The following is a 26,082-nucleotide window of genomic DNA, read 5'->3' on the forward strand; positions in this document are numbered from 1 at the left end:
ATCCCTGCACTCCCCCCACTCACCATCATAGACAGCACTGTAAAAACAGTGGAGTCATTTAGATTCCTGGGAACCACCACCTCTCAGGACCAGAAGTAGGACACTCACATCGACTCCATTGTATTAAAAAAAAAGGCCCAACAAAGGTTGTACTTCCTTCACCAGCTGAGGAAATTCAACCTACCACAGGAGCTGCTGAAACAGTTCTACTCAGCCATCATCGAGTTCTGTGCACATCGATAACTGTCTGGTTTGGTTCAGCTACAAAATCAGACATTAGAAGACTACAGAGGACGGTTCAGACTGCCGAGAGGATTATTGGTGCTCCCCTGCCCACCCTTCAAGAACTGTATACATCCAGAGTGAGGAAAAGGGTTCAAAAATCACTCTGGACCCTTCACATCCAAGCCATCCGCTTTTTGAACTTTTGCCATCTGGCCAGCACTTCAGAGCCGCAAATACCAGGACAGCCAGGCACAATAATAGTTTCTTCCCCCAGGCAATTTTCCTTATGAACAGTTAAATGTTCCCCCATTGTGCAATAAAGATGTGTAATAACCTTACATTTATTTGTTACAACCTACATCCTAGTTCATCCCTGCATCTCACTCTGTTCTATTCCTATTCTATCATCTATAGCACAACTGTACATACAATTTATTTTTATTTTATTTTATTTTTCAATTTTTGTCTATTTATATTTACATATGTGTTTATTTTTATTCTCATCTTATTTTTATGGTCTGTGTGTTGTTGTTGTCTCTGTGTACTGGTTTGTGATACTAAAGCAAATTCCTTTTACGTGCAAGCATACTTGGCAATAAAGCTCTTTCTGATTCTGAACTACAGTTTGTTAAAAGAATGCAAATGAACTTTAAAAGTGTGTACCCATGCCTGTTTTTTTGGACTAATATTTCCACAAAACACTGCATTTGCAATGGTCCATCAGAAAAATGAAGAAGCAGAGGTTTTTAAACATCATGAACGGCTGTATTTGAATGCTGACATGTGTATTTGCACACATGCTCTGTAAAGAGCTCTGCTACTGTTTGTTCACTTGAATAATTACTTTAAAAAGCAACAAAGCAATGATTAATTACTGAGAAACACCCGAAGACCATGTTCAGTTTAATATGTTAGCATTTTAATATTTAAACATGATTTTAATATTTAAAAAGCACATGTGGTAATAAAGAGTCATGAATTTTTTTTTGTATTTAAAAACTTTTAGTTTTTACTACTGAAATGTTGGTCTCGTGACATTACTACTTAAAATTACCGTTACCACCAATCAACCCTGTATCAACTATTGGGGTCATTACATAAAAAAAAAAAAAAAAAAAAAAAAAATATATATATATATATATATATATATATATATATATATATATATATATATATATATATATATATATATATATATTATATATATATATATATATATATATATAATACTTTAATTCAGCATAATGCATTAATCAAAAATAAAAGTAAATATATTTATAATGTTACAAAAGATTTATTTTTCTAATGTAATATTTCTATTCATTAAAAAAAATCCAGAAAAAAAGTATCACCATTTCCATATAAAACAAAACAAATAAATAAATAATAAACAAAATTGAGAAGCACAAATGTGTTGAACATTAATAATAAAAGGAATTTTTTTTTTTTTCATCTTTGATCACAGGAATAAATTACATTTTAAAACACATTCAAATAGAAACCAATTATTTTAAACCACAATATTTCACAGTTTTTACTGTATTTTTAATCAAATAAATGCAGCATTTGTGAGCACAAGAGACATAAACATTAAAAAAAAAATTCTAACTGACCCCAAACTTTTGAATGGCAGCATACTTTCCCATGAACTGTACTTGTAGTATGCAGTACAAGTATGCAAATTGGTCCCTAGAAATCACACAGTTACTGATGTCTGTGAAAACTGACCGTCTGGAAGCAGCGTCTGAAGTGAAACTCGCACTGCATCATGTCAAAGAAGATGGGAATGGTGGCTTTACGCAGCTCGATCTCAGGAACCAGCGTCATCTCCAAAATCGGACCCACCATCTCAGGTATAAACTTGATTTTGTGTGGACCTGCAGGATGTTGAGAAGAAATTCTCAAGTTAGCATGCCTGAATTCTTCTTTTTATTTGTTTAAGATCTTTTCTGTGTGTTTTATGCCATACAAACAGGAAATGTTTGTGATATTTTTGCCGGCAGGTGCAACAGCACAGGGAATATCAACTCTCAGCTACTTCCTTGCAGTGCCTATTTGTGTCTAACAACAACTTTTATGTATTTTCGTGAGCTGTGTAAAACTTCTATTTCAGAGGCACAAATTCTACACCTCTCAAAAGACAGGCTTTCATCTGCGCTCCGCTAATCTTCAGAGTTTCGCGCAATCACAGCGCTGAATGCAGCCAAACATCTTTGAATCTCTGGTGTCTGTGACTAAACCTGCTATCAAACGCTGCCAGCTAATGAACATCCAAAGGCGGCTGAGAAACACGTCTAGCGTGAGGTGGCAAAAATTCCTTCAGAGAGGAACGTGGGAGCTGAAAATACTTTCACAGCGGTTCTTCCTCAACTGTCCTGCCACTAATTAGCACCTTCACTTTCAGAGCATTTCCATTTGCATGACTTGAAATAACCGCAAGATGTCTCGGTCGGAAAATAACCCGCCTGAATCAGTGCTAAAGCTGTAAGCAACACAAATAGGCCAGACATAAGCCTTACAAAAAGAATGGCCCGTGAAAGCTGAGGAACCTTTTAAAGATGGCGTGGTTTTTCGGGACACACATATAAAAACTACATATTTTAAATGTTGATTTGATTTATTTTTACCAACAAAAAATAAATAAATACTTGCTTTCATTCAGCCAGTATGCATTCAATTGATCAAAAGTGACAGTAAAGCCATTTATAATATTACAGAAGATTTCTATTTCAAATAAATGTTCTTTTTATGTATCAAATAATTACATTGACAAAAGACATTGACATTGTATATAAAATGATTCAAAAACAAGCAGAGTTAGCTAAACCATAAAAGCATTCGAGAAAGTTGTGCAATAATAAATAAACACTTTGCTGTGTTAAGAACTTACAGATAGATTTCACATCTATTTTTGTCTGATTTAATAATGACCGGCTCACCCAGGTTGTACCACATGTCTCGGATCTCGAAGCCAATCTGTCGCCTCATGTCTTGATACCTGTAAAAGAGAAATAGGAAGATATTAGAACAGACTTTAGAAAGATGACTTCATAAAGTCAGAGAGGTATATCTGACAGAACATTTCAATGATTCTCCTGGAATTGAGAAACATTTACGGTTTGCTAGCCTCAGCTTGCAAACTTCCATAATACTGTTCTAACAGGACCGGACAGATGATCTGCAATTCAGAAAGAGGAGGAGAAGCTGTTCAGAATCAATGTCAAATGAGTTTAGGAAAACGACAGAAGATGAGAGTGCAGGCTCGTCCCGTATCAGTGCTTTCGTTCAAAGAAAGTGTGAAGTAAGCAGCATGATGACAGATCCCTCCGCAGGCCTGACGCCCATTCATTAGCGCTGGCATCACACGCTGACATTTTGGGATGCCTGTGGCCCTCGGCTGAATTCTGAGCCACCATTGATTGTTTTGTCAATACACTCTCATCCAGTCATAATTTATGATGACAAGGACGAGGCACGCCGGAGCCCAGTTAACACACAGTAACGCCTCTCACAACTCCTGTCTTCAGTCCTTCAGTTTGACCCTTGTTACTGATGTTTAATCATTTTCGTGACAGAGACGCTTCAGATCAGATGCATGCTAACATGCTGAAGCACTTCACATGACTCACCAAAATCAGCAAATCAGCATATTAGAATGATTTCTGAAGATCATGTGACACTGAAGACTGGAGTAATGATGCTGAAAATTCAGCTGCGCATCACAGCAATAAATTACATAAAAAATATATTTAATAATTAAATACTCCACATTATTACTGTTTTTACTGTTTTTTTAATCAAATAAACAGCTTTTGTGAGCAAAAGACACTTCTTTTAAACAAATCTTTAAAAATCTTACCAACCCCCAACTTTTGAACCATATTGTACACAAAGAGCATTATTATTATTATTTCAGTTTGAATTTATTTTCTGTAGTAATGTAGTAACATTATGCTACAAATACTGTTGATTAACTAGCTTAACTAGTACTGAACCCGGTGCATTCTGTAACAGCCAGTGTTATTTTAGTGTCATTGAGATATTATAATAGATTTAATTTGTATATTTTTCATTTTAATTTTTTGTTAGAGTTTTAATAGTTGTTTTGTGTTTTAATTTTTTTTTATATGTTAATATAATATTTATTTCAGCTTTAGATATTTAAGTATGTCAAGTAAACAAAAAAGAAAATGAGAAATGTTGCCTAGGTAACTACAGTAGCTGAAATATTTTTTACAAATATTTTATTTCAGATAACATGTGTCTCAGATGCAGATATTGAATGTTTCTGCTCATACTCTCAGACACATTTCCCCTGCCTGACCTCTCCATTCACTTGCGTACTCCACTGTCATGCTCTCTTAATTACTTCACCTCCTCCTGACTTCCCGAAGCCCTCCTCCCTCACCTTCCCCTCTCTCCGTGGCTCTGTCTGTTTCCAGCTAAGCGCTGCTCTATAATTTGCATCTGTAGTGTCCACGGTGACAGAACGAGAGAGACGGACAGACAGCGAGGTTTATACAGAAGAGGAAGCCGAGTGTGTTAACACACACTTGTCAGCCTGCGGGAACAGAACACAGGGACAGATGGAAAAGACAGAGGGACACCCGCTCCTGTACTATTAGTGCAGTTTGCTCCTGCTCATACTCGAGACACTGAGCAAAACATACGTCATAATTACAGATCATACTATTATTATTACGGACTCAAGGGCAGGTTTGTTTAAATTAGGTCAGTGACCACTTAGCAACTACATAAAAACACTCAGAACACCTCAGAGACTGCATAGCAACACCCTGGCAACCAACTGAAATACCAAGCAAGCCTTCCAAGAAGAACCTATTGACTATATAGCAAAACCCTACAGCCACTCACCCTAGCAACCACTTAGAAACACCCTAAAATCATTCAGAACACCCGAGAAACCACATTGCAACACACTCAAGGGAAAAAAAAAACACTCACTCACATTAGCATCCACTTACAGCAGTCTAGGAAAAAGCCCACAACACACTAGCAACTGTGTAGCAACACCCTGAAACCATCCAAAACACCAAGAAAACACTCCTAGAAGAACCTGACTATGTAGCAGCCCCCTACAGCCACTAACCTTAGCAACCACACAGATACACCCGAGAAACCACATAGCAACACCCTGACAACCACCCAAAACACCAAACAATCACTCCTAGAAGAATCAATCAACCAACCATATGTCACTCACCCTAGCAACCACACAGAAACACTCTAAACTCATTTAGAACACTCTAGCAACCACTTAGCAACACCCCAGAACCACCCAGAACACCTCAGAAACCATATAATAGACCCAAACAGCTTAGCAACAGTATAACAATGGTTTGGCAAATCTACAACACTTCAGCATCTGCTGCTGAGTTTGAGAAAGGCACGGCTCACAGGTTCTCCAGTAAATACAGTGTTTTTCTGAGAGACTGTAGTGAGCGGGTGAAAGCTTTGGCCTGACGCTCCTCTTCTGTGATGCCAGTGAAGTCTGGACTCTGAGAGACAGAACGAGGAGAAAAAAGCAAGAGAGTGAAGAGTCAGCAGCAGCAGCAGCAGCAGCAGCCTCTCTCAGGTCAGCATGACACCTCCAGCAGAACACAGAGAGAACGGAGAGATGAAAGCTCAGGCTACGGCTCTGAACGAATCAAACCAGCACTCTGAAAGAGGCCCGACGGGGGGCAAACAGCACCGAAGAACAAAGACAGAGCAGCGAAGCAGACTGTTATACGGCGTCCTCAAGACATCAGCACTTTTTCCTGATGAAAGCCCTCAAAATGCCAGCGTTGTGCTGCTTTACTCGTTGGGATATGAAGTGCAATCAGGTTGAAATGCTGTCAGCAAGTCAACAAATTAAACTCCATTACAGCTGACAGTGTTGAGCTCTGTGCGCTTTTATTTTTGCACAAGTTTGGTATTAAAATTAAACAGTTCACCCAAAAATATCAGCTGCTCATCCTCAAAACAGTTTTCCTTTGAAGAAGAGTAGAATATTAGAACATTTTGAGCTGACATTTCCGTGCCGCAAAATGTATTTTTCAGTGAACTTTATTTTTATTTTTTTAAAAGATAATTTCTAGTTGAATTATTTTCATGCTATGAGCTATTATTAATAAATGACTTATTTTTAAAATCTATGATTCTTAATTAAAAATAAATGCACAATAATAAAAAAGGCGCAAATAAATAAATAGAACAATAAATGGAACACATACAAATAAATGAACCATACATTTCTAGTTGATACCACTAATTTTTATGGCTGATTAAAATTACTGGCAGAATAAATTAATTGTTTAAAATTGGATGTTGTTCAAAAAAAACTAATAAAAATCGTTTAATCCATCACTATGTTCTTAGCAAATCGCTCAAACATGCTTTTACAAGACAAGACTGTTTTAAGAGACGCTCTTTAAGGGTTACATCTTTCATTTTCCCTTTTAAGTGTGCTAGATGATGGGGAAATAAGCAACAACAACAATAATAATAATTCAATAATATTAAAATTATGTAAAGAAAAGACTGATATGATCCGATACTGTATTAGTCCCGTTTATCTGAAAAATACTGTATATGTAATTATCATATTTTTCCCATTGAAAAAAATAAAAGTTTGGTGCGCAGTCGCTGGTTACTCAATTCCTGTGAATTCACCCACAACCTCAAAGCAAAAGCGCCTTCAAGAAAGAGGTGCCTTTACTGACGCCAGCACCGCATGTCCTGAGATAATGGGCGGTTTTGAAAACGTGTGCTCGTGTTCCTGAGAAGAAGCTGCTTGAGAGGCCGAAGACTCCTGACAGACAGTGATCTACAAGAATGAGCTCATGCCAGTGATGAAATGATGCAATGCTACACTTCTCCAAATCTGATGAAGAAAAAAAGTGAAAGTGAAAGTGACGTGACATACAGTCAAGTATGGTGACCCATACTCAGAATTCTTGCTCTGCATTTAACCCATCCAAAGTGCACACACAGAGCAGTGAACACACACACACACACACACACACACACACACCGTGAACACACACCCGGAGCAGTGGGCAGCCATTTATGCTGTAGCGCCCGGGGAGCAGTTGGGGGTTCGGTGCCTTGCTCAAGGACACCTCAGTCGTGGTATTACCGGCCCGAGACTCGAACCCACAACCTTAGTGTTAGGAGTCAAACTCTCTAACCATTAGGCCACGACTTCCCTGTCATCTACATCTTGGATGGCCTGAGGGTGAATGAACGATGCCTTTAATGTGACAGTATTTTGCAGCAGTGTATTGTGGGTAGGTGTCTGTGATAACAATGCTTACTTTTGGAAGATCTTGGCCCGTTTGTCACTCGAAAAGTTCTCCAGCTGCAAAGACTCCTGGGTAAGGAACGCCACAGCGAGGTGGAAGTAGTTATTCCACAGCTGAGAGAAAAAAGAAGAGATCACTTAGTAAAGTAATACTCATCGAGTCGTTTGAAGAATCACTCATTTTTATACACAAAGAATGAGGGATGGGTTATGCAGATTAGCTTGATACTTGGCGTGAAAGATTTGAGAGATGTATGAACAAAAACACACTGCTATTGAAGAGCTAATGTCACTTAACAATTATTTCAAATTAATTCATTGTCTCTTGAAAGCCAAAGTGTGCATCATCAGACAGGTTCATAGGTGAAACGAGGACCGGGATAAGAATAACAACCAACACGAGCACAAAGCTCAGAGAAGAGCCGCTTCAAATATTCAAATCAGATGCTGGGAAACTGCAGCCTATTAGCCTGTCATGAGTTATTCTGATAGAGAAACTGAATTATCCCTGCTGGAACCTTCTCTAACCCGAGGCTGAAAGTGACAATTAAAAAAAACATGCTTTTCATAAATAAACTATACATTTGTTTTCATTGCTTTTCACTGCATTACACTTCTAGTCTTAATGCATTATACAGATATTAAATGGACAGTTCACCTACAAATGTTCAAACTGATATTCTTTCTTGCATTGAACACAAAATTAGACTCAATTTAGCTGGTATTATTCCAATATTTAATTGGAAATAATAGTTAAAGTTAAATTAAATGTAATAAATTAAATGACAACAAATGAAAAGCTGAAAGCATAGATGAAGTAAACACTTCACAATTTACATTACATGTAACTAAATTTATTTTATACAAAAGCATATGACCAGGAATGCATTAAATAACTGAATTGTATAAAATAAATACAATAAATACTACAACGTACTACAATATAAAACCCAATATAAACAGATTAGAAACATTATAGCCAGTTAACATTATTATCTAAAATTAAGGCAATTGAAAAAAAAAAAAAAAAAAAAAAAATTATATATATATATATATATATATATATATATATATATATATAGATATATATATATATATATATATATATATATATAAAACCAAACTGAAAATAAAATAAATAAATAACACGTATTTATAAAATGAACAAATTCAATAAATACTGCAATATATATATATAAATAATGCACATTATATATATATATATAATATATATATATATATATATATATATATATATAAATAATGCACATGCAACAGGAATACGTCAACTTGAATGCAACTAGCACATCAGGGGACTTAGCATATAATTCCAGTGGATGGGGACTGTCTCCTTGTTTGCGCCAAGCAATAAAGTCAAACGGATTTTTTGATGTTGAAGTCTCACCTGCAGCTCAAAGTTGGTTTGATCAAGAAACTTCTTGCTGAGCACGGCAGCATACTGATTGATGGCTCGCAGGAAGACTCTGAAATCAGAGAAAAATGAAATTCAATGAAAACTAGTGCAATGAGATCACAGCCATACTCTATCCATTCATTTTCATTCATTATCATATTTAAATGAGCGTGTTTGTTCTTAACCACATCCTTTAAATGAACCATAAATGCAGCCAGTTAAACACAGAATAATGTCATTCCTGTCACAGAACTAAAGCTACGTTCAGCGTGCAGCAAAGAGCACATAAACTACAGATGATAAACTTAATCACAGGTCTTTAACTCCGCCACACTGAGACCACATTAGGAGGATATTAGAGAGCTTTAAAGACGCTCTATTCACTTAGCTCAATAAAGGCCATTGCTAATGAACTATGAGAGAGAACAAGAAATCTTCATATACTTCTCTAACTGTGTCACTGCTGAAGAAAAGAAAAGAGCAAATGGAGAGGAAGAACAGAACAGAGAGACTGCAAAATGACAATCTGCAATCAAATCGAGATGAACAGATTCAAAGCATTGAATGTCTCGATCATTTCACATCCGCAATGTGAGTAGCAGTCATGTTCGCTCTCTGCTCTGTAAAATTTGGCATTTTTTCCTAACATTTCCCAACAGGAGCAGGAGTCTCAAGATGCATAAGATGCAAATAAAGCAAGCAATCTATAATGACTTCTAAAAAACATTTTTTGTTTTGTATTAAATGCTTTTGCCTGCAACGAAATTGCAACAAGTTTTTATTTTTCTATTGTTATATGCTCATTTTTTTAAAAATACAAACAAACAAAGAAATACAGCAATATACTGCAACATAAAACACAATTTGAGGAGATTATTTATATTATAGCTAATTAACATCATTACATCAAAGATGATGTTCTGAAAGCAATTTAATTCATTTGATGAAATGCTATATTTAAAATAAATAAATAAATAAATACATTTTAACATCAAGATTGCCAGGAATGTGTATTAAGAAATTAAATTATTTATTTATTTAATAATTACTAATAAATACATAAAATGTATTTTTATTTCATGTTGACTTTACCTGTTCTGCTAAGTGGTCTAATGTCCAGCATGATCAAAATGTGATGAACCGACACTTGAGAAACACCAGCCAGTGCTTCAATATCAAGCGTCAAAAATCAAGTTTCTTATTATTAATTTCCAACATGAAAGTGTCTGACCCCTCATGTGTGAGCGTCTGTCAGATGTTTGACATCTCATTAGCACCACTGCATATCAGCGACTGAATTGTAAGTCGTCTTAAAAGGCTCTGGCTGTGTAAACGCATCAGAAGCCTTATTAATCATCCTTTAATCTCGAGCGGGGCGGCGCGATACGAGCCGAATGAATTTCTGCTTGACTAAGATAAAGAGTGCGAGCGAGCACTAACATCACGGCACTGGAGGACATTTGACTCCTTCATTGTTACAGAGAGATGGAGAGTTTCTCATCAGGGCCAACAGATACAATCTGCTTATAATGAGCTGCTGAAAAATAGCTGCTTAATGTGACTGCAGACATTAATAATGCAAGTGAGCTTTACTGAATCAACAGATGGACAGACAGACTGACGACAGACTTTAGTCACAGCAGACGGCAGATTTAATCTGACACGCATGAAAATGAGCATGTGTATCAAAGCAGCAGTCGCTTCAATATGTTGCTTTAGAAACTTTTACTATATTGTTGACACCGCGGTACATGCATCAGTACCCTGCTGTCAATGAGTAGAACTGCTTTTTATTATTTAAACGTGAGACTGAACATGAAAACAAAGAGACATGAAAATATAGAGTGGGAAGTGTCTGATCTGTTGGTTTGCGTGCATAGCATAGCATAGCATAGCATAGCATAAAATAAAATAAATAGTGTTTTATTGTAATAATTAACTGGATAATACATACACTTTGGGGTCAGCAAGATTATTATTTTAAAAATTTCAATTAATACTTTTATTCAGAAATGATGTATTTTAAATAAATGCTGTTCTTTTGAACTTTATATACATCAAAGAATCCTAAAAAATATAATGTTTCACATATAAGCAGCACAACTGTGTTCAACATTAAAAATAATCAGAAATGTTTCTTGAGCAGCAAATCAGCATATTAGAATGATTTCTGAAGATCATGTGACACTGAAGACTGGAGTAATGATGCTGAATATTCAGCTTTGATCACAAGAATAAAATACATTTTACAATATATTCAAATAGAAAGAAAAAAGTTATTTAAAACAGTAATAATATTTCACATTATTACTGCTTTTATTGTACTTTTTAACAAATACATGCATTCTTGCTGAGTGCTGAGTAAATCACTTTCAAAATCAAATAAGTAGTGTAATTAAGCATTAAAACACAGGGTTATTTATACATTAATTTCTTTTCTATGAAAAATAGCTAACTGTGGATGATCATATAAACTGTTACTGTGCTATGAAATTACTCATCTCCAACATGACCCATGTTTCTGTATTATTGTTGTGGAAATTTGAGGCACACAAGAGCACAACGCCTTTCATAATAACAGCTTCATTTATGTGAACTCAATCCTGCCATCTGATCTAGAATACTGACGTACAGTGACATTTGAAATCATTTTTAACATCGGAAATTAGTGTTTTAGAGCTCCCAAACATGCAGAACAAAGCTCTCTATAAAGAACAGGAAAGAAAACAGAAATGCAACAGCAGCTCATAACACACTGCATTTCATTGATTGAAAATTCTATTCTACAGTCAAAAATACATTTTGTGTCAGGATGATAGATTGCTCAGTGCCGCGCCTGACATTATAACACAAATCACTGGTTAAAGTCATCTTCTGGAAGGCAAACAAGTTATCGTTTCCTGAGGTGAACCTTTTTTTTATATATATATATAATTTCCATCTCAGTTTAATATGCAGAAACAACTGTAAGTATGCCAACTGTAAGTAAAAGTGTAATACTGTAGTTCTTTGTGGCATTAAACATCGCTCTGTCATCAATCTAAATTAGCATTCAAAAGTTTGGGGTAAGTAAGATTTCTTTTTTAATTTTTGAAGGAAATCTCTTGACTGCTCCCCAAGGCTGCATTTATTTGTTTAAAAATACAGTAAAAAAAGTAATATTGTGAAATATTATTACAATTTAAAATAACTGTTTTCTGTTTGAATAAATTGTAAAAATTAATTTATTCCTGTGATCAAAGCTGAATTTTCAGCATCATTACTCCAGTCTTCAGTGTCACATGATCCTTCAGAAATCATTAAAATATGATGATTTGCTGCTGAATTACTTTTGATGAATTCAAGGCATCCTCACTGAAAAAAAAAAGCTTTAATTTCTTTCCAAACAAACTGTTGCCTTGATCTGCAGGATCAGGACAGACTGGTACAGATGAACACTAGATGTGTATTCTAGTCTACTGAACACTAAAGATCTACTGCGTCTGTGACCTTACAGAATATCAGGACGTGTCACTGTAAATCACATCTGAGACTCATGCAGAACACATGGAAAAACACCTGGAGAAAAGGTCATACAGGTCAGTAAATTATCATTTTGATGAACTACTCCTTTAACTCACGGGACTTATTACATATATCAAACGCAGTTCATGGAATGGCAAAAATCATCATCATCATCATCATCATCATATATTTTTTTTTTTTTTTTTTTTTTTTTTTTTTTTTTTTTTTTTTTTTTTTTTTTTTTTTTTTTTTTTTTTTTTTTGTTGTGCAAAAAAATTAAATATAAAAAACAAAAACAACAAGGCAAAAATCATCATCATCATCATAATCATAATGATAGAGTGATTGCTAAGATGTCAAAAGGTTGTGCTAAGATTGTGATTTTAACAAACAAAAACAAAAAATAAATAAAACAAAATACATAATAAAAGAAAATTAAAAAATATTACTACAAAAAATAGAATAATAAAATAAAATAAATCAAAGTAAAATTAACAAAATAAAATTAAATAAAATAAGAACAAATAAGCTCATGGAAACTTATATTATTGATGTGTGTAAATGACAGTAATTGATAAAGGAAAACTTTCATAAAAACAAATAAAAAACATATTAAAGCAAAATAAAAAATAATAATAAACTGAAATGAAACAGAAATAAAAAAAAAACAAAAAACAAAAACAAAAAAAACTTAAATAAAATAAATAAAAAAAAAAAAAAAAAAAAAAAAAAAAAAAATAAAATAAAAAAAAAAAAAATATTAAAATAATAAAATTAAAATTTTTACATTTTACATAAAAATACAATTTAATAGAATAAAATTAAAATTAAATAATAAAATAAAATAAATTCATACTGTAGGTGTCTGTAAATGACAGTAAATCATGAAGGTACACTTTCTTAATGACACATTTAGGCTATTTTTAAAATCAAATTCACATGGGACTTTATACAGAGGCTCAAAGACGCCGTCAAATGTGGATCACCCAATCAATTTCAGTCAAACTCAATCCATTTCATCAATTCCTTTTGACTCTATAAATAAACTGGATCAACAATCCAAGAAAAACAGCACCAGCACATTCTGTTTTTTTCTCTAACACATAAGTAGCACTGATGAATGTGGCCGCGTTTGAGCACAGATGAACTGCTCTCATTTCAGCAACACACAGCTCTTACACAGTTTATCTGTTCATCAGAAGACCAAAAAACTATTCCTCTAATGCCGCAGCAGCTCAATATGAGGCCACGAGGTTAAACGGATCCCACTTTAATGATCCCTATGCGCTCTTCCCTTTAATACCACTGACATGAGTAATCAATGCATGCAGACACAGTCGTGTGAGCCAAACGCAAACAGCAGCTGAGCTCTGATCTCCGGAAATCTGTCTGGGATGCAAACGGAGCAAAGACAAGCCTCATTTTCACCAAGAGCCGAACATCCCCTCACAATTAAAGCCAATCAGTCAGCACGCTCGAGCACGGCAGGGCAAAGACTAGAAACACCATCAGATTTCACACATTCAGATTTCATAGATTCAGTAACAGATGCTTGTGTGTTTGTGTTGCAGTCAGATCTAATGACTCTGACCGGACTGATGCATCAGAGGACTGCAAAAACATCCATTTACTACTACTTTCTAGCAGAAAACTGAGGTCAGGCGGCTGAAATCAGCTCGCGTGACCATGATACTGCATGCTGCAACTGTACACAGAGCTTTCAAACATAAAATAAATATTGACATGCAAATAAATACACACAAAAATAAACACACAATATAGTAGTGACTGATTAAATGTAATCTGGATTCTATAATCAGATTCCAAAAAATAAGTACTGATAATTAGATTACAGTATGTTATAAAATGCTCATAATCAGATTCCAGTTACTTTTTTATGGGCTCCATGATTACATATTATTCATATTATACTGAGTTAGGTCAAAAGTAGTCTAAAAGTAATCAAAAAGCAGTCAGACTACATTTCCTAGAACAATTTTCAGCATGTAAAAATCTACCAAGCACATACATATATAGATATGTGTGTGTGTGTGTGTGTGTGTGTGTGTGTTTGTTTGTTAAAAATTATGAAATATTAATTTGTTTTATCTATTACCTATACATTTTATCGTGTTTTAAACTTCTCATGCACAGATGTGACAGTGAAATAAATAAATATATGAGAATTACACCATTATTATCTAAAAAAAATATATATATAATACATTACATACATTTTCTGCCTTCTCTCAATGAAAACAGAAACTTATTTTGCATTGAGACAGAAAAATAATTATGCTTGGCCACAGCGGGCCACCGTATGTGCCGTTATGAAGTGAAATCTCAGCTCTCTTCTAGTTTATGGCCCTCACTGTAAATTAATCAGTGCTGCATATTTATGCATATGAGTTCTCACAGCTTCAGTTCAAACTGGAAATCTGTGCACGCGCGGCAGCTGAAACGTTGCCTGTTCATTTAACTCTAATTGAAGAAATCTCCAGCTCAGAGGGATCTGATTAACTTTCTAAAGGTCTACACTTCCTTCTGAACAATCAAAACTCAGTGTTTCACAAGTTAATATGGTGCACGACTATGAAATTCAAATTAAATAAGCAATGCGCACTTGAGTAACTGTTAAACTGTTGCAGTTGGCAGACATAATATACCATAAAAGAAATAACAAATAAATCCTGAACAGTCAAAGGAGTCTCTCCAAAACTGCTGCTTTGTGCAGTACAAATTCATACATAATTAATTCAATTCCATCCAAATGTATTTATGTAGCACTTTTCACCACACAAATCACTCCAAAACAGCTCTACAGAGAATAAAACCTCACAAACCCACTGAGCAAGCCAAAGATGATTAGACGGAGGAAAAATAGAGCGCTACTAAATAAATAAACTAAGATATACTGTATAAATAAACATTCCAGTTTTCACACTTTACCAATCTTTTGTGATTCCAGGGTAAAGATTAAAAACTGATGAATCGGTGAAAAAAATGAATGAAAGAATGAATAAATAAATTCATGAATTAATCAATCAATACATAAATAACTGCATGAATGAGTGAATGAATGAATGAATGAATGAATTTTTCACTTTGTGCCACATAATTTCTTTCCACACTTTTCCAGTCTTTTGTAAATCTAGGATAAAACTAAATAAATAAATAAAATAAATAAATATGAATGCAATAAATACATAAACAAATAAACAACAACATATATAAATGAATGCACAAATAAATGGATAAACAAACAAATTTGAATTAATGAATTAAACAAATTATTTAATAAATAAACAAAAAGAAAGAAAGAAAGAATGAAAAAAGAAAGAGAAATGTAGATCTGAACTGCAGTCTGTTAACTGGCGATCAAAGAAAGAAGAAAGAAAGAAAGAAGAAAGAAAGAAAGAAAGATAGAAAGAAAGAAAGAAAGGAAGAAGAAAGAGAAGAAGAAGAAAGAAAAGAAAGAGAAATGTAGATCTGAACTGCAGTCTGTTAAAGAAAGAAAGAAAGAAAGAATGAAAAAAGAAAGAGAAATGTAGATCTGAACTGCAGTCTGTTAACTGGCGATCTTTGCCTAAGCTGAATTATTTCCCATCTTCACCATCAGAAGACGGTCTAAGAGCTCCTCTGCTGAACTAGCAGACAATGCTAACCTCGAGTCTGCTAATGTCTCCTGCAAACGGTGTGTGTCATTAAACACGGCTAGACAGAGCTGACTGATGAGAGATCGAGGGAGACGGAGAAGATGATGATTGTAACGTGAGTCGGGAAGATGAGGTAGTTCTGTCTGAACAGGAAATGAATATTAATAATTAAGAGCGGTGGGAGGTTTTCAGCGAGCAGCGTGATTGCCAGTTACACAGATTTGGCCTGCGCTGATGCTGCATTTACAGACGACACGAAGGAGAGAAAGTCACCGTCATCTACCCAGAGAGAGACTACATCACCGTTCACATTTCTGCTCTGTTTTACATCACAACGCTTTCTGCTACTGAAGAAGCTCGCAGCAGTGCTATCAATCTGTAAACTGATTACTCACGTTAACAGCGCTTAAACAACCGCAGGGAAAATATTCCAGACAAAACATGACGACCGCCAAAATGGAACAGACTCAAATATGCAGTAATAATGAGTAATAATGACTGCTAAAATAGATTTTTGCATATTATAAATGGAAGTGTGAGTAGAGTTGCTCGTACAAAAATCATCACTATGCTGTGTTAGAGTGGTTGCTATGTGGCTGCTAAGGTATTCCAAGTGATTTGAGGGATTTCTGTGCTTTTTAACCAATCAATTACTGATTTTTCCTTAAGTCTTGCCTGGGAAAAAGTATTAAAAATTAAATGTAATTTAAAAATAAATATAAAATAAACAGTTGCAATGCAGTTGCTAAGGTGTTCAGAGCGAATCCAGGGAATCCAAGGTTTTAAACCAAGACATTACTGATTTTTTCCCTAAACTTTTAGCTGGGAATGAATGGATGAATGAATAAACAAACATTTATAAATAACTAACAAATGTTATATAAATAACTTTTAAAATAACAACTTAAACTAAAAATAACTTAAAATATCAAAACAAAATAAAACAATGATAAAAAAACATTAAATATTAAAATACATATTAAATATAAAAATATATAAAATAAAATACATGCTGAATAAGAATAAGCTGAATGAACTTGTTTTTAATAAATAAATATAAATAAAATCTAATATATACATATTTTTAAATAAAACAATTTCTAACATAAAATTTTAAAATATCAAATAAGAAATAACCAAATAAAAATTAACAAATAACATAAAATAAAATATAAAATAAAATAAGAGCCTTAGCAAACAGCACTAACTGCAGTTAAATGCAGTAAGAAACAGTGATTGCAGACAAAACTGAGGGTTTCTTTCAGTTTAACATCAGCGTTCCACCTGCTGCTCCTCATCCCTCCAGGAGAGCAAATTCTCAGTTTCTTAAACTCCTGGTTTTCACTCTCCTCATCTCAGGCAATTTTCTGCAGCAGTGAACATGCAGCACGACGATCCCCTGAAGAGCTGCTGACGCTGAAATCTGCTGCTGTCCTCAGAGACACGCGTGCGTCTACCTGACGGCCTGCAGGAAACTCACGCACACTTATCACTCGCTGCGGCCCACGTGACGCTCGCACTGCTCTGGGCTCCTTAGAGGGTTCGTTCGGTGCTGAGGAAAGACGTTCTCCAAAAGGAACATTACAGAGAATACACAGAGAAACAGTGTTCCCCCAAAACACTGGAGACAGCCATAGTAAGACCTAGGACAGAGTACTGTGGGAAGTACAGGAACACCCAACAGACACGCTTTTATGGACACTTTTTGTTTTAATCGGAATGACATCATTTCGACTGATGAATCTGAACTTATAAATAAAGCGATCGAGTTGATGTGTGTGTTTATGTCAAAAGCTTCAAATCAGACTGAATCTTTTGAACAGTTTCTCGCTGTTTTTGCATACTAACCATCCTCCTTTTCTTTGTTTTAAAAACCAGACTTAATTATCTATGTCTGGTCCTAATTAGGAGACGACAAGCACACAACGTTTTGTGCAATGATGCTCGTATTAATCAAGCAGTACAAACATGCATTCTCACACCTAAAACAAGACGTCTGCAGATGAGAGTTCGAAGCAAGCACCTGTGGCACAAAGTTATCATGCACCACTTCACAGAAGATGAGTGGGAAAAGAATTTTAGATCGACACCACAGTCATTTATTATATTCAGTGAAAACAATATTGGCTAGTTCCATGTGTCATTGTGCCATTTCTATGGCATTGCACATGCATTTGCACTGCATTATCATTCAGACTGGACTTTTAAACCGATTGTAATCAGAACACTGATTCTACTGATTCCCACATGACTACCACAGACAGACGAACTGTGATGGGTTGAGCTGAATTCAAAGATACTGTAAGATCACAAAAAACACACAAAAAATATAAATACCTAATAATCATAAAAACCATAAAAAAAAAAAAAAAAAAAAAAAAAAAACACTTAGATGAACTACAAGTAAGAAAAAACTATTTGGATTATTAATCTTAACTATAAATCACCTATTGATGTTTTCATCACATTGCTGTAGCATAAAAAACAATAAACAAGTTTTTTTTTTTTTTTTTTTTTTACACACTTTTCCAGGCTTGCATGAATCCTGGATGAATGGATGGATGGATGGATGGATAAATAAATACATACATAAATGTCAAATAAATAAAAATAAATAAAATACAGTACACTTAGCCATCCAAAAACACTGCAACGAGGCTTACTGATTTAAATGAATTCTGACTAGATATGAAATAAAATTTGACTTTTACTATTATTCAGGGCATGTTATATTATTAACTTATATATAAGTTTTAGGCACTCCTCTTTACAAAGGTTTTCTGAGAGATTTCATGGATTCAGTGCTTTGACCAATACATTTCTGACCCCACCCCCCACATTTTTCCAGTCTTTTGTGAATCCTGGATGATAAAAATATAATAAAAAAAAAATACCACTTACTTATAAAATCACATGGATTGTTGCTTTAAATGAACTTTGACTAAACAATATGAAATCAAATTTGAAATTTACTATTACTCAGTGTAAAAACTTCAAGTAAAAATATATTGCCAAATTGTCTTTCTCAATCGGTGTGCTCGCACAGACTAATAATCATTATATTTTAGGACTTTATATTTTAGGACTAAAAAAAATAAATAAAAACTTTTGAAGCCGAAGAAGATTAATACAGTATCACACTAGTTCCTACACTGCTGGTTTCCTGCCAGCTCTCTAAAGTTTAAAACACACACACACACACACACACACACACTTGCTAAATGGTTCTTAATTAGTGTTAAATGAGTGTGTGGTGTGGTGTCAGCAGTGGAGTGGGTGTGCGGGATGGATGGGTCAGAACGGCACACGGGATAAAACCCTTCCTAAAGTGATTACAGTAAACCCATTAGAGAGCCAGAGCGGAGCGCCGTTCCCCTCACACATCCACACTGATCCACAACACCTTGTGCACTACATTCTCTCATTCTCAGTCCTGAATTGAAAACAGCACACAAAAGTCATTCAGATTTGAGCGATGGAAAAATATAAATAATACAAGCTGCCTAAATAGCGCTAACAAAATGTTCCCAACTTCCGCTAAATTTAAGCATTTGGAAACCTCATCATGCCACAATATGCTAAGTCAATCATGACGAATTTGTCCTTATCAAACGAATAACCCTGTTCTTTCTGATTAACGACTAAATTTATGCATTTCTCAGTCTTCATTTAGCCCGTAGCCGCTCTCTGGATGCTGGATGATCTGCACGCTCATCTAGCTTTAATGCTAATGAGAGTTTATCACACAATCACGCTGCTAATTGAGTTCAGAAAGCGGCAGCGATAGCGATCAGCATCCATTAGCATGCTAGCATGAATAGACTCCAGCTCATTTTTGTGTTTAAAGATAAAGCAAGGTCAAACCCTCCACCGCCGGACTGATTCATCATCATATCACTGCAATTTAGCATATCTTAAACAACAAACAAATCTCAAATAAATAAAAAATAAAATGAACTCCATCACATAATTCATCACCTAAATCTACAGCAGAGCTTGAACCACAGACATATCTGCATGTGTTAGATATTGTGCTGAACTCCAGTTCGTTCTTCTACTGATGCTTCCCTTCTCTGACTGAGACCTTACACAATGTCTCTGGAGGAGAAGCTCTGGATTATGGGTAATTGGGCTCAGAGGATCGAGAGCTGAGACTCCATCACACATCCCACCTTCCTCAAGACATAAAGCAGCCATGTAATAATCCTGAAAATTGAACAGCTCATAATTAAATCTGCCGAACCTTTTAATTTACCCAGGAGTCACAGCTAATGCTGCGTACACTGTAGAGTCCAGCAAACCAAACACACGAGACAAAAACACCGTCAGACACATACAGTCTGCCATTAGCATATGCTAATCGAACAAAGCAATGTTCTAATAAGAAATTGATTGTAATAATCATGTTTTTTTTTAGCAGCAACCCTGCATATTATAATAATTTGTGACATGATGTGACACTGGAGACTGGAGTAATGATGCTGAGAATTCAGCTTTGCATCACAGCAATAAATTACATTTTAAAATATATTCAAATAGAAATATAGAAATAGAAATATATTCACAGAAATATTTTTTTGACTTTCAAAAACGGTCTCGATTTATCAATGTAGAGAGACTAGAAAATGTAAATAAACTTAAGAGAGCTAATGATTACTGTTGCATATGAGCTTCAGGATAATATGAAACATTATTCTCAAGCGGTTGTATGCAGTCATTATGGGTGCTTTACTGAAAAAAAAGAGCAAACCGAGTTGTTGAACTAGAGAGAAAAAGATTTTAAAATCAATTTCATATTGTTTTTTAATGCATATGACATTTGTTACTCATGTAAAAAGGAAACAAATGATGTGTTCTCTTCTGGTTAGGAAAATGATTAAAGTACTCAAGCACGTAATTGTGTGATTGGAGTGAGCTGCAGCCATTTGAAACCATTTTCCCAGAATAAAAAAGGGAATAAAGGCAAATAAAATTATGAAATTTGAATGGATTGCCTGCTTTTTCAATTCACGAGTGCATTATAGGATTACAGGCTGACTAATATTAACATATTAACATAGCTCATTATTATCTCCAGCATAATTATCACAGCTGAATAAACTCTGTGATTGATCAGTTACATGTGACAGTCATTCATAAATGCAATTAGATACAACCATTCCTTTGATTTCAAGGCATCTAAAGCTGTAAATAATAATTAATTTAGAGAATTCAGCCCTGGCTGTACAACCTACTGAGAATAAATCATGTATGAATATGGTTTATTAAGAAAAGTAACAGCACTTCCATGATGATCTCTCACAGCACTACATCAGCAGTCCATTGGTGGACAGAACAGAAAAGAGCATCAGTGATGTTCTAGCTCTGATGATGCATTGCAGAGAGAGACTGAGGGTGCTGTGAGTGGAACTGATCTGTCCAGCTGTTGGTTTACATCGCTGGCATACGACAGTCCACACGCACTACTGTCCACAGATCCACAGACTCCACTCCAAACATACTGAGCTGCCGTGATGTCAAATGCCTACATAGGCATGCTAACAGACTCAGAACTGCCATCACACATACAGCAATCAACTTCATTGGAGTTTGATGCTAGTATGTTTGCGCTGTTACACATTTTGAGACTCTAAAAACACAAACACAAACTACAAACAAAAAATAAAAAAACACACAAAAAACAAACAAACAACCCAACACCACCATATATAACAGTCAAAACACCCTTTCAACTGCATAGCAACACTCTAAAACAAACAAATTATCTCAGAAACTTCTCATCAAGACCCAAAGAGCAACACTGTAAAACACCCAGAACACCCCAGGCAACATTCTAGAAACACTTAAACACCCTAGAAACCGCAAAGCAACTCTAAAATCTAAAACACCTTAGGAACAGCATTGAAACACTCTAAAAACTGCATCGCAGCATTGTAAAACACTCAAATACCCTAGCAACACTAACTGAAAACCCCTTAAAAACTGCATTGCAACATCCTAAACACACTCAAAACCTCGTAGCAACTGCTTAGCAACACTCTAAAACACCGAGCGGCAACCTCCCGCTCTCTCTCGTGAAGCCAATAAGGAAGTGACTAAAACTGCAATTCATCGACTGGCCGCTTGAGGCTGGCTGCAAAAGGGAGTCAGTCCCATAGACTCCTTATGTTAAAATGCCCAACTTTACAGCAGAAAAAAACATGTTTACAGCCTGGTTCAAAAAATGATTTTTGTCTATATTGCTAATTTTGCCCTTCATGACAACGGTGAGGGGGGTGATTTTTTTTATAACTCATCCATTTAAATTATATTAAGCCTTAAAGTTCTGCTTAATATAGTGGCGTGGCCACTTGAGTGACAGGTGGATTGCCGCTGCTGACAATGCCCTCGCGCTAGGTGGGCGTGGCTTCAGCAACCAGCTCCCGCCTTTTTGCCCAGTTTCGATTTTCCGGGAGAGTCGCGCGGTGACGCGCTGCCAAGATGGCGACGGCCCGCTCTGCACACTTTGAGCTTCAAAACCGCTATTGAGGAGTCTATGGGTGACGTCACGGACACTACGTCCATATTTTTTTACAGTCTATGTAAAACACTCAAAACACCCTAGCAACTGCATGGCAACACTCAAAACACCATAACAACACTAAAAACAATCAAAACCTCAGCAGCTGCTTAGCAACACTCTAACACACTTAAAACACCCTAGCAACCCATGTCAACACTCAAAACACCATAACAACAATCTTAAAACACTCAAAACCTCATAGCAACTGCTTAGCAACACTCTAACACACTTAAAACACCCTAGCAACTGCATGGCAACACTCAAAACACCATAACAACAATCTTAAAACACTCAAAACCTCATAGCAACTGCTTAGCAACACTCTAACACACTTAAAACACCATACCAACTGCATGGCAACACTCAAAACACCATAACAACAATCTTAAAACACTCAAAACCTCATAGCAACTGCTTAGCAACACTCTAACACACTTAAAACACCATACCAACTGCATGGCAACACTCAAAACACCATAACAACAATCTTAAAACACTCAAAACCTCATAGCAACTGCTTAGCAACACTCTAAAACACTCAAAACACCCTAGCAACTGCATGGCAACACTCAAAACACCATAACAACAATCTTAAAACACTCAAAACCTCATAGCAACTGCATGGCAACACTCAAAACACCATAACAACAATCTTAAAACACTCAAAACCTCATAGCAACTGCATGGCAACACTCAAAACACCATAACAACAATCTTAAAACACTCAAAACCTCATAGCAACTGCTTAGCGACACTAACACACTTAAAACACCCTAGCAACTGCATGGCAACACTCAAAACACCATAACAACACTAAAAACAATCAAAACCTCAGCAGCTGCTTAGCAACACTCTAACACACTTAAAACACCCTACCAACTGCATGGCAACACTCAAAACACCATAACAACACTAAAAACAATCAAAACCTCAGCAGCTGCTTAGCAACACTCTAACACACTTAAAACACCCTAGCAACTGCATGTCAACAGTCAAAACACCATAACAACAATCTTAAAACACTCAAAACCTCATAGCAACTGCTTAGCAACACTCTAACGCACTTAAAACACCCTAGCAACTGCATGGCAACACTCAAAACACCATAACAACAATCTTAAAACACTCAAAACCTCATAGCAACTGCTCAGCAACACTCTAACACACTCAAAACATCCTAACTCTAAAAACAATCAAAACTTAATAGCAACTGCTTAGCAACACTCTAAAACACTTAAAACACCCTAGCAACTGCATGGCAACACTCAAAATACCCTAAAAACACTCTAAAAACACTCAAAACCTCATAGAAACTGCTTAGCAAAACTCTAATACACTTAAAATACCCTAGCAACTGCATAGCAACATTCAAAACACCGTAACAACACTCTAAAAACACTCAAACACCTTAGCAACACTCCGGTAGCTAGTTTTGTTGCAACAAATGCAACAAATGGCTGGTCAGTATGAGAGTAACTGATTTTTATTTACTCAGTAAATGCAATTCTGATTCTTATTTGGATGAGTTTATTTCAGAATAATAAGGCTCAAAGCCAGAGAGCTGATGGAGGTGTTTAAGGGAAAGATTAACGATCACACAGAGGAGCAACACTGAGATTACGGCTGATAACCATCAGAGCTTTGAAAACAAAACACGACTCGCTGAGATTAAGGGGTCTTTTTTGATGCCGCCGATGTTCTGATACTCATGAATCTGAGAGGCCTGAAGGGTTCATTTGACTCACAGCTGGAGATGTCTAAGGTGTGAGCCGGATGGAGGTGTTTGGCCCAGCTGATGGAGAACATCTTCACACTGCCAGAGCTCTCTGGCTTATAATAAGATTGGCATCTAAGCCATTACACCTCAGAGCCTTTCAATCACTACAAGTGAATAACTTCAGCACTCTACCACACAGAAGATAAACAGCACAACAACACACAAGCAACACTTACTCAAGCATGAGAGAGAGTGCTGGAAACATATTCTGTGTGTGTATGTGAATGCAGAAGCTTCTAGCTATACAGGATCAGGATCAATTTCATGCATCAATGCATTCAGAAATGCATTAGCTTTGTATGTTTGTTTGATTCTGCTGGATTAAAAAAAAATAAAAAATGTATATGAAACCATGCCTCTCAAAGTTCAAAACTGTCAGAGAAGTTCACAGAACAACTCATGTCACTACCTGCATTAAAAATGAGCTGCTAGGTGTGAAGATCTACATTTGTCTCTGTGAGTTGTGCAGGGCCTTCACTGCTTATTCAGGGACAGAGAGAGAGCAAAACAATGACACTGATGTCAGGCCAGTCCTAGTGATGTGCCCGTAAATATTAATGAGACTGGGAGAAACCGATGATCAGGGTCCTGGGGTCAGACAATCACTCCTCTCCTGTTTTCAGCTCATCAATAAATGATTCTCATTTCAGTGCAGCACTGTGTCCTCTTCATGCCTCTCAATGGCAACTAGTAGAAATAAAACTATATATATACTATATATATATTAAAAGAACAGAAATAAAACAAATGTAATACAAAAATTAAAATAAATAAATAAATCTTGCCAATTATTTTCTTATGGGGGGCAGTTTCAATAAGAATTAACTTTAAAAAAAAGCACAAAAGAAAGAAAGAAAGTGTAAAGGACTAACTCTAAAAACAAACACCTCACACACACTCTCTCTCTCTCTCTCTCTCTCTCTCTCACTCCAATATATATATATATATATATATATATATATATATATATATCTACTTAGGCTTATGATGCTTTTGGAAAACACAGCCCAGATCTGTTTATTGATTATTTAATAGGGGCATGAGGAACGTCTCATTCAAAACACTTCAAACCATGTGATTCACTCACTCAAACAGGTCAACCCTGAATCATGCAGAGAATGGAGCATCTTAAGGGACCTTTTGCACCCTGTTTCTTTTGTGCTTTTTTAAATAAAGTTCAATCTAACTCACAAGAGGCCTGCAACAACAGCAAGCAGCGAGTGAACAACAAATGTCATCGTGTGTAAATTGAGTCACACTGGCTGAATGGAGAGCAGCTCTGAGCCTGAGAAAGGTCACGCTCACCAAACTACACCGAGAGACTGAGAAACAAGAGAGAGAATCAGCTCCTATCAGAGAGACATGATGTCCTCCGGCAGCCCAACCGTTTTATAAGCAGATGAAATGCTGACATCACAAAAGCCAATCTCTGGAGGGAAAAATCACAAACTTTATAAGACTTTATGCAGGGGAGAGACGTGCTCTTAATAATGCATTGCTAACTTTTACACCGAACCCATGCTCATAAAAACTGCAGTTTACAACGAGAGCACCTCCAGCTCTCTAGAGGACCAGATTTAATCTAGCAAGTTTTTTAAAATAAAAAACTATCCTGAGCTACAATGTTTCTTTCTCTCA

The 26,082-nt window shown here is 35.7% G+C and overlaps 1 protein-coding gene across 1 annotated transcript in view; it reads right to left on the bottom strand.

Annotated features, from left to right (window-relative positions):
- The window catches only part of LOC109092652 (dedicator of cytokinesis protein 1-like), a 195,070-nt gene that overhangs the window by 47,625 nt on the left and 121,363 nt on the right, over positions 1-26,082 (bottom strand). Inside the window, exons 30-33 of the mRNA XM_042768077.1 lie at positions 8,937-9,015; positions 7,545-7,645; positions 3,165-3,223; positions 1,954-2,102 (exon numbers count right to left, since the gene is read on the bottom strand). Coding sequence (XP_042624011.1) covers positions 1,954-2,102; positions 3,165-3,223; positions 7,545-7,645; positions 8,937-9,015 — 388 coding nt within the window. The remainder of the gene's footprint in view (positions 1-1,953; positions 2,103-3,164; positions 3,224-7,544; positions 7,646-8,936; positions 9,016-26,082) is intronic.

The sequence above is a fragment of the Cyprinus carpio genome, chromosome A12 (assembly GCF_018340385.1).
Source record: "Cyprinus carpio isolate SPL01 chromosome A12, ASM1834038v1, whole genome shotgun sequence".
Lineage (NCBI taxonomy): Eukaryota > Metazoa > Chordata > Actinopteri > Cypriniformes > Cyprinidae > Cyprinus > Cyprinus carpio.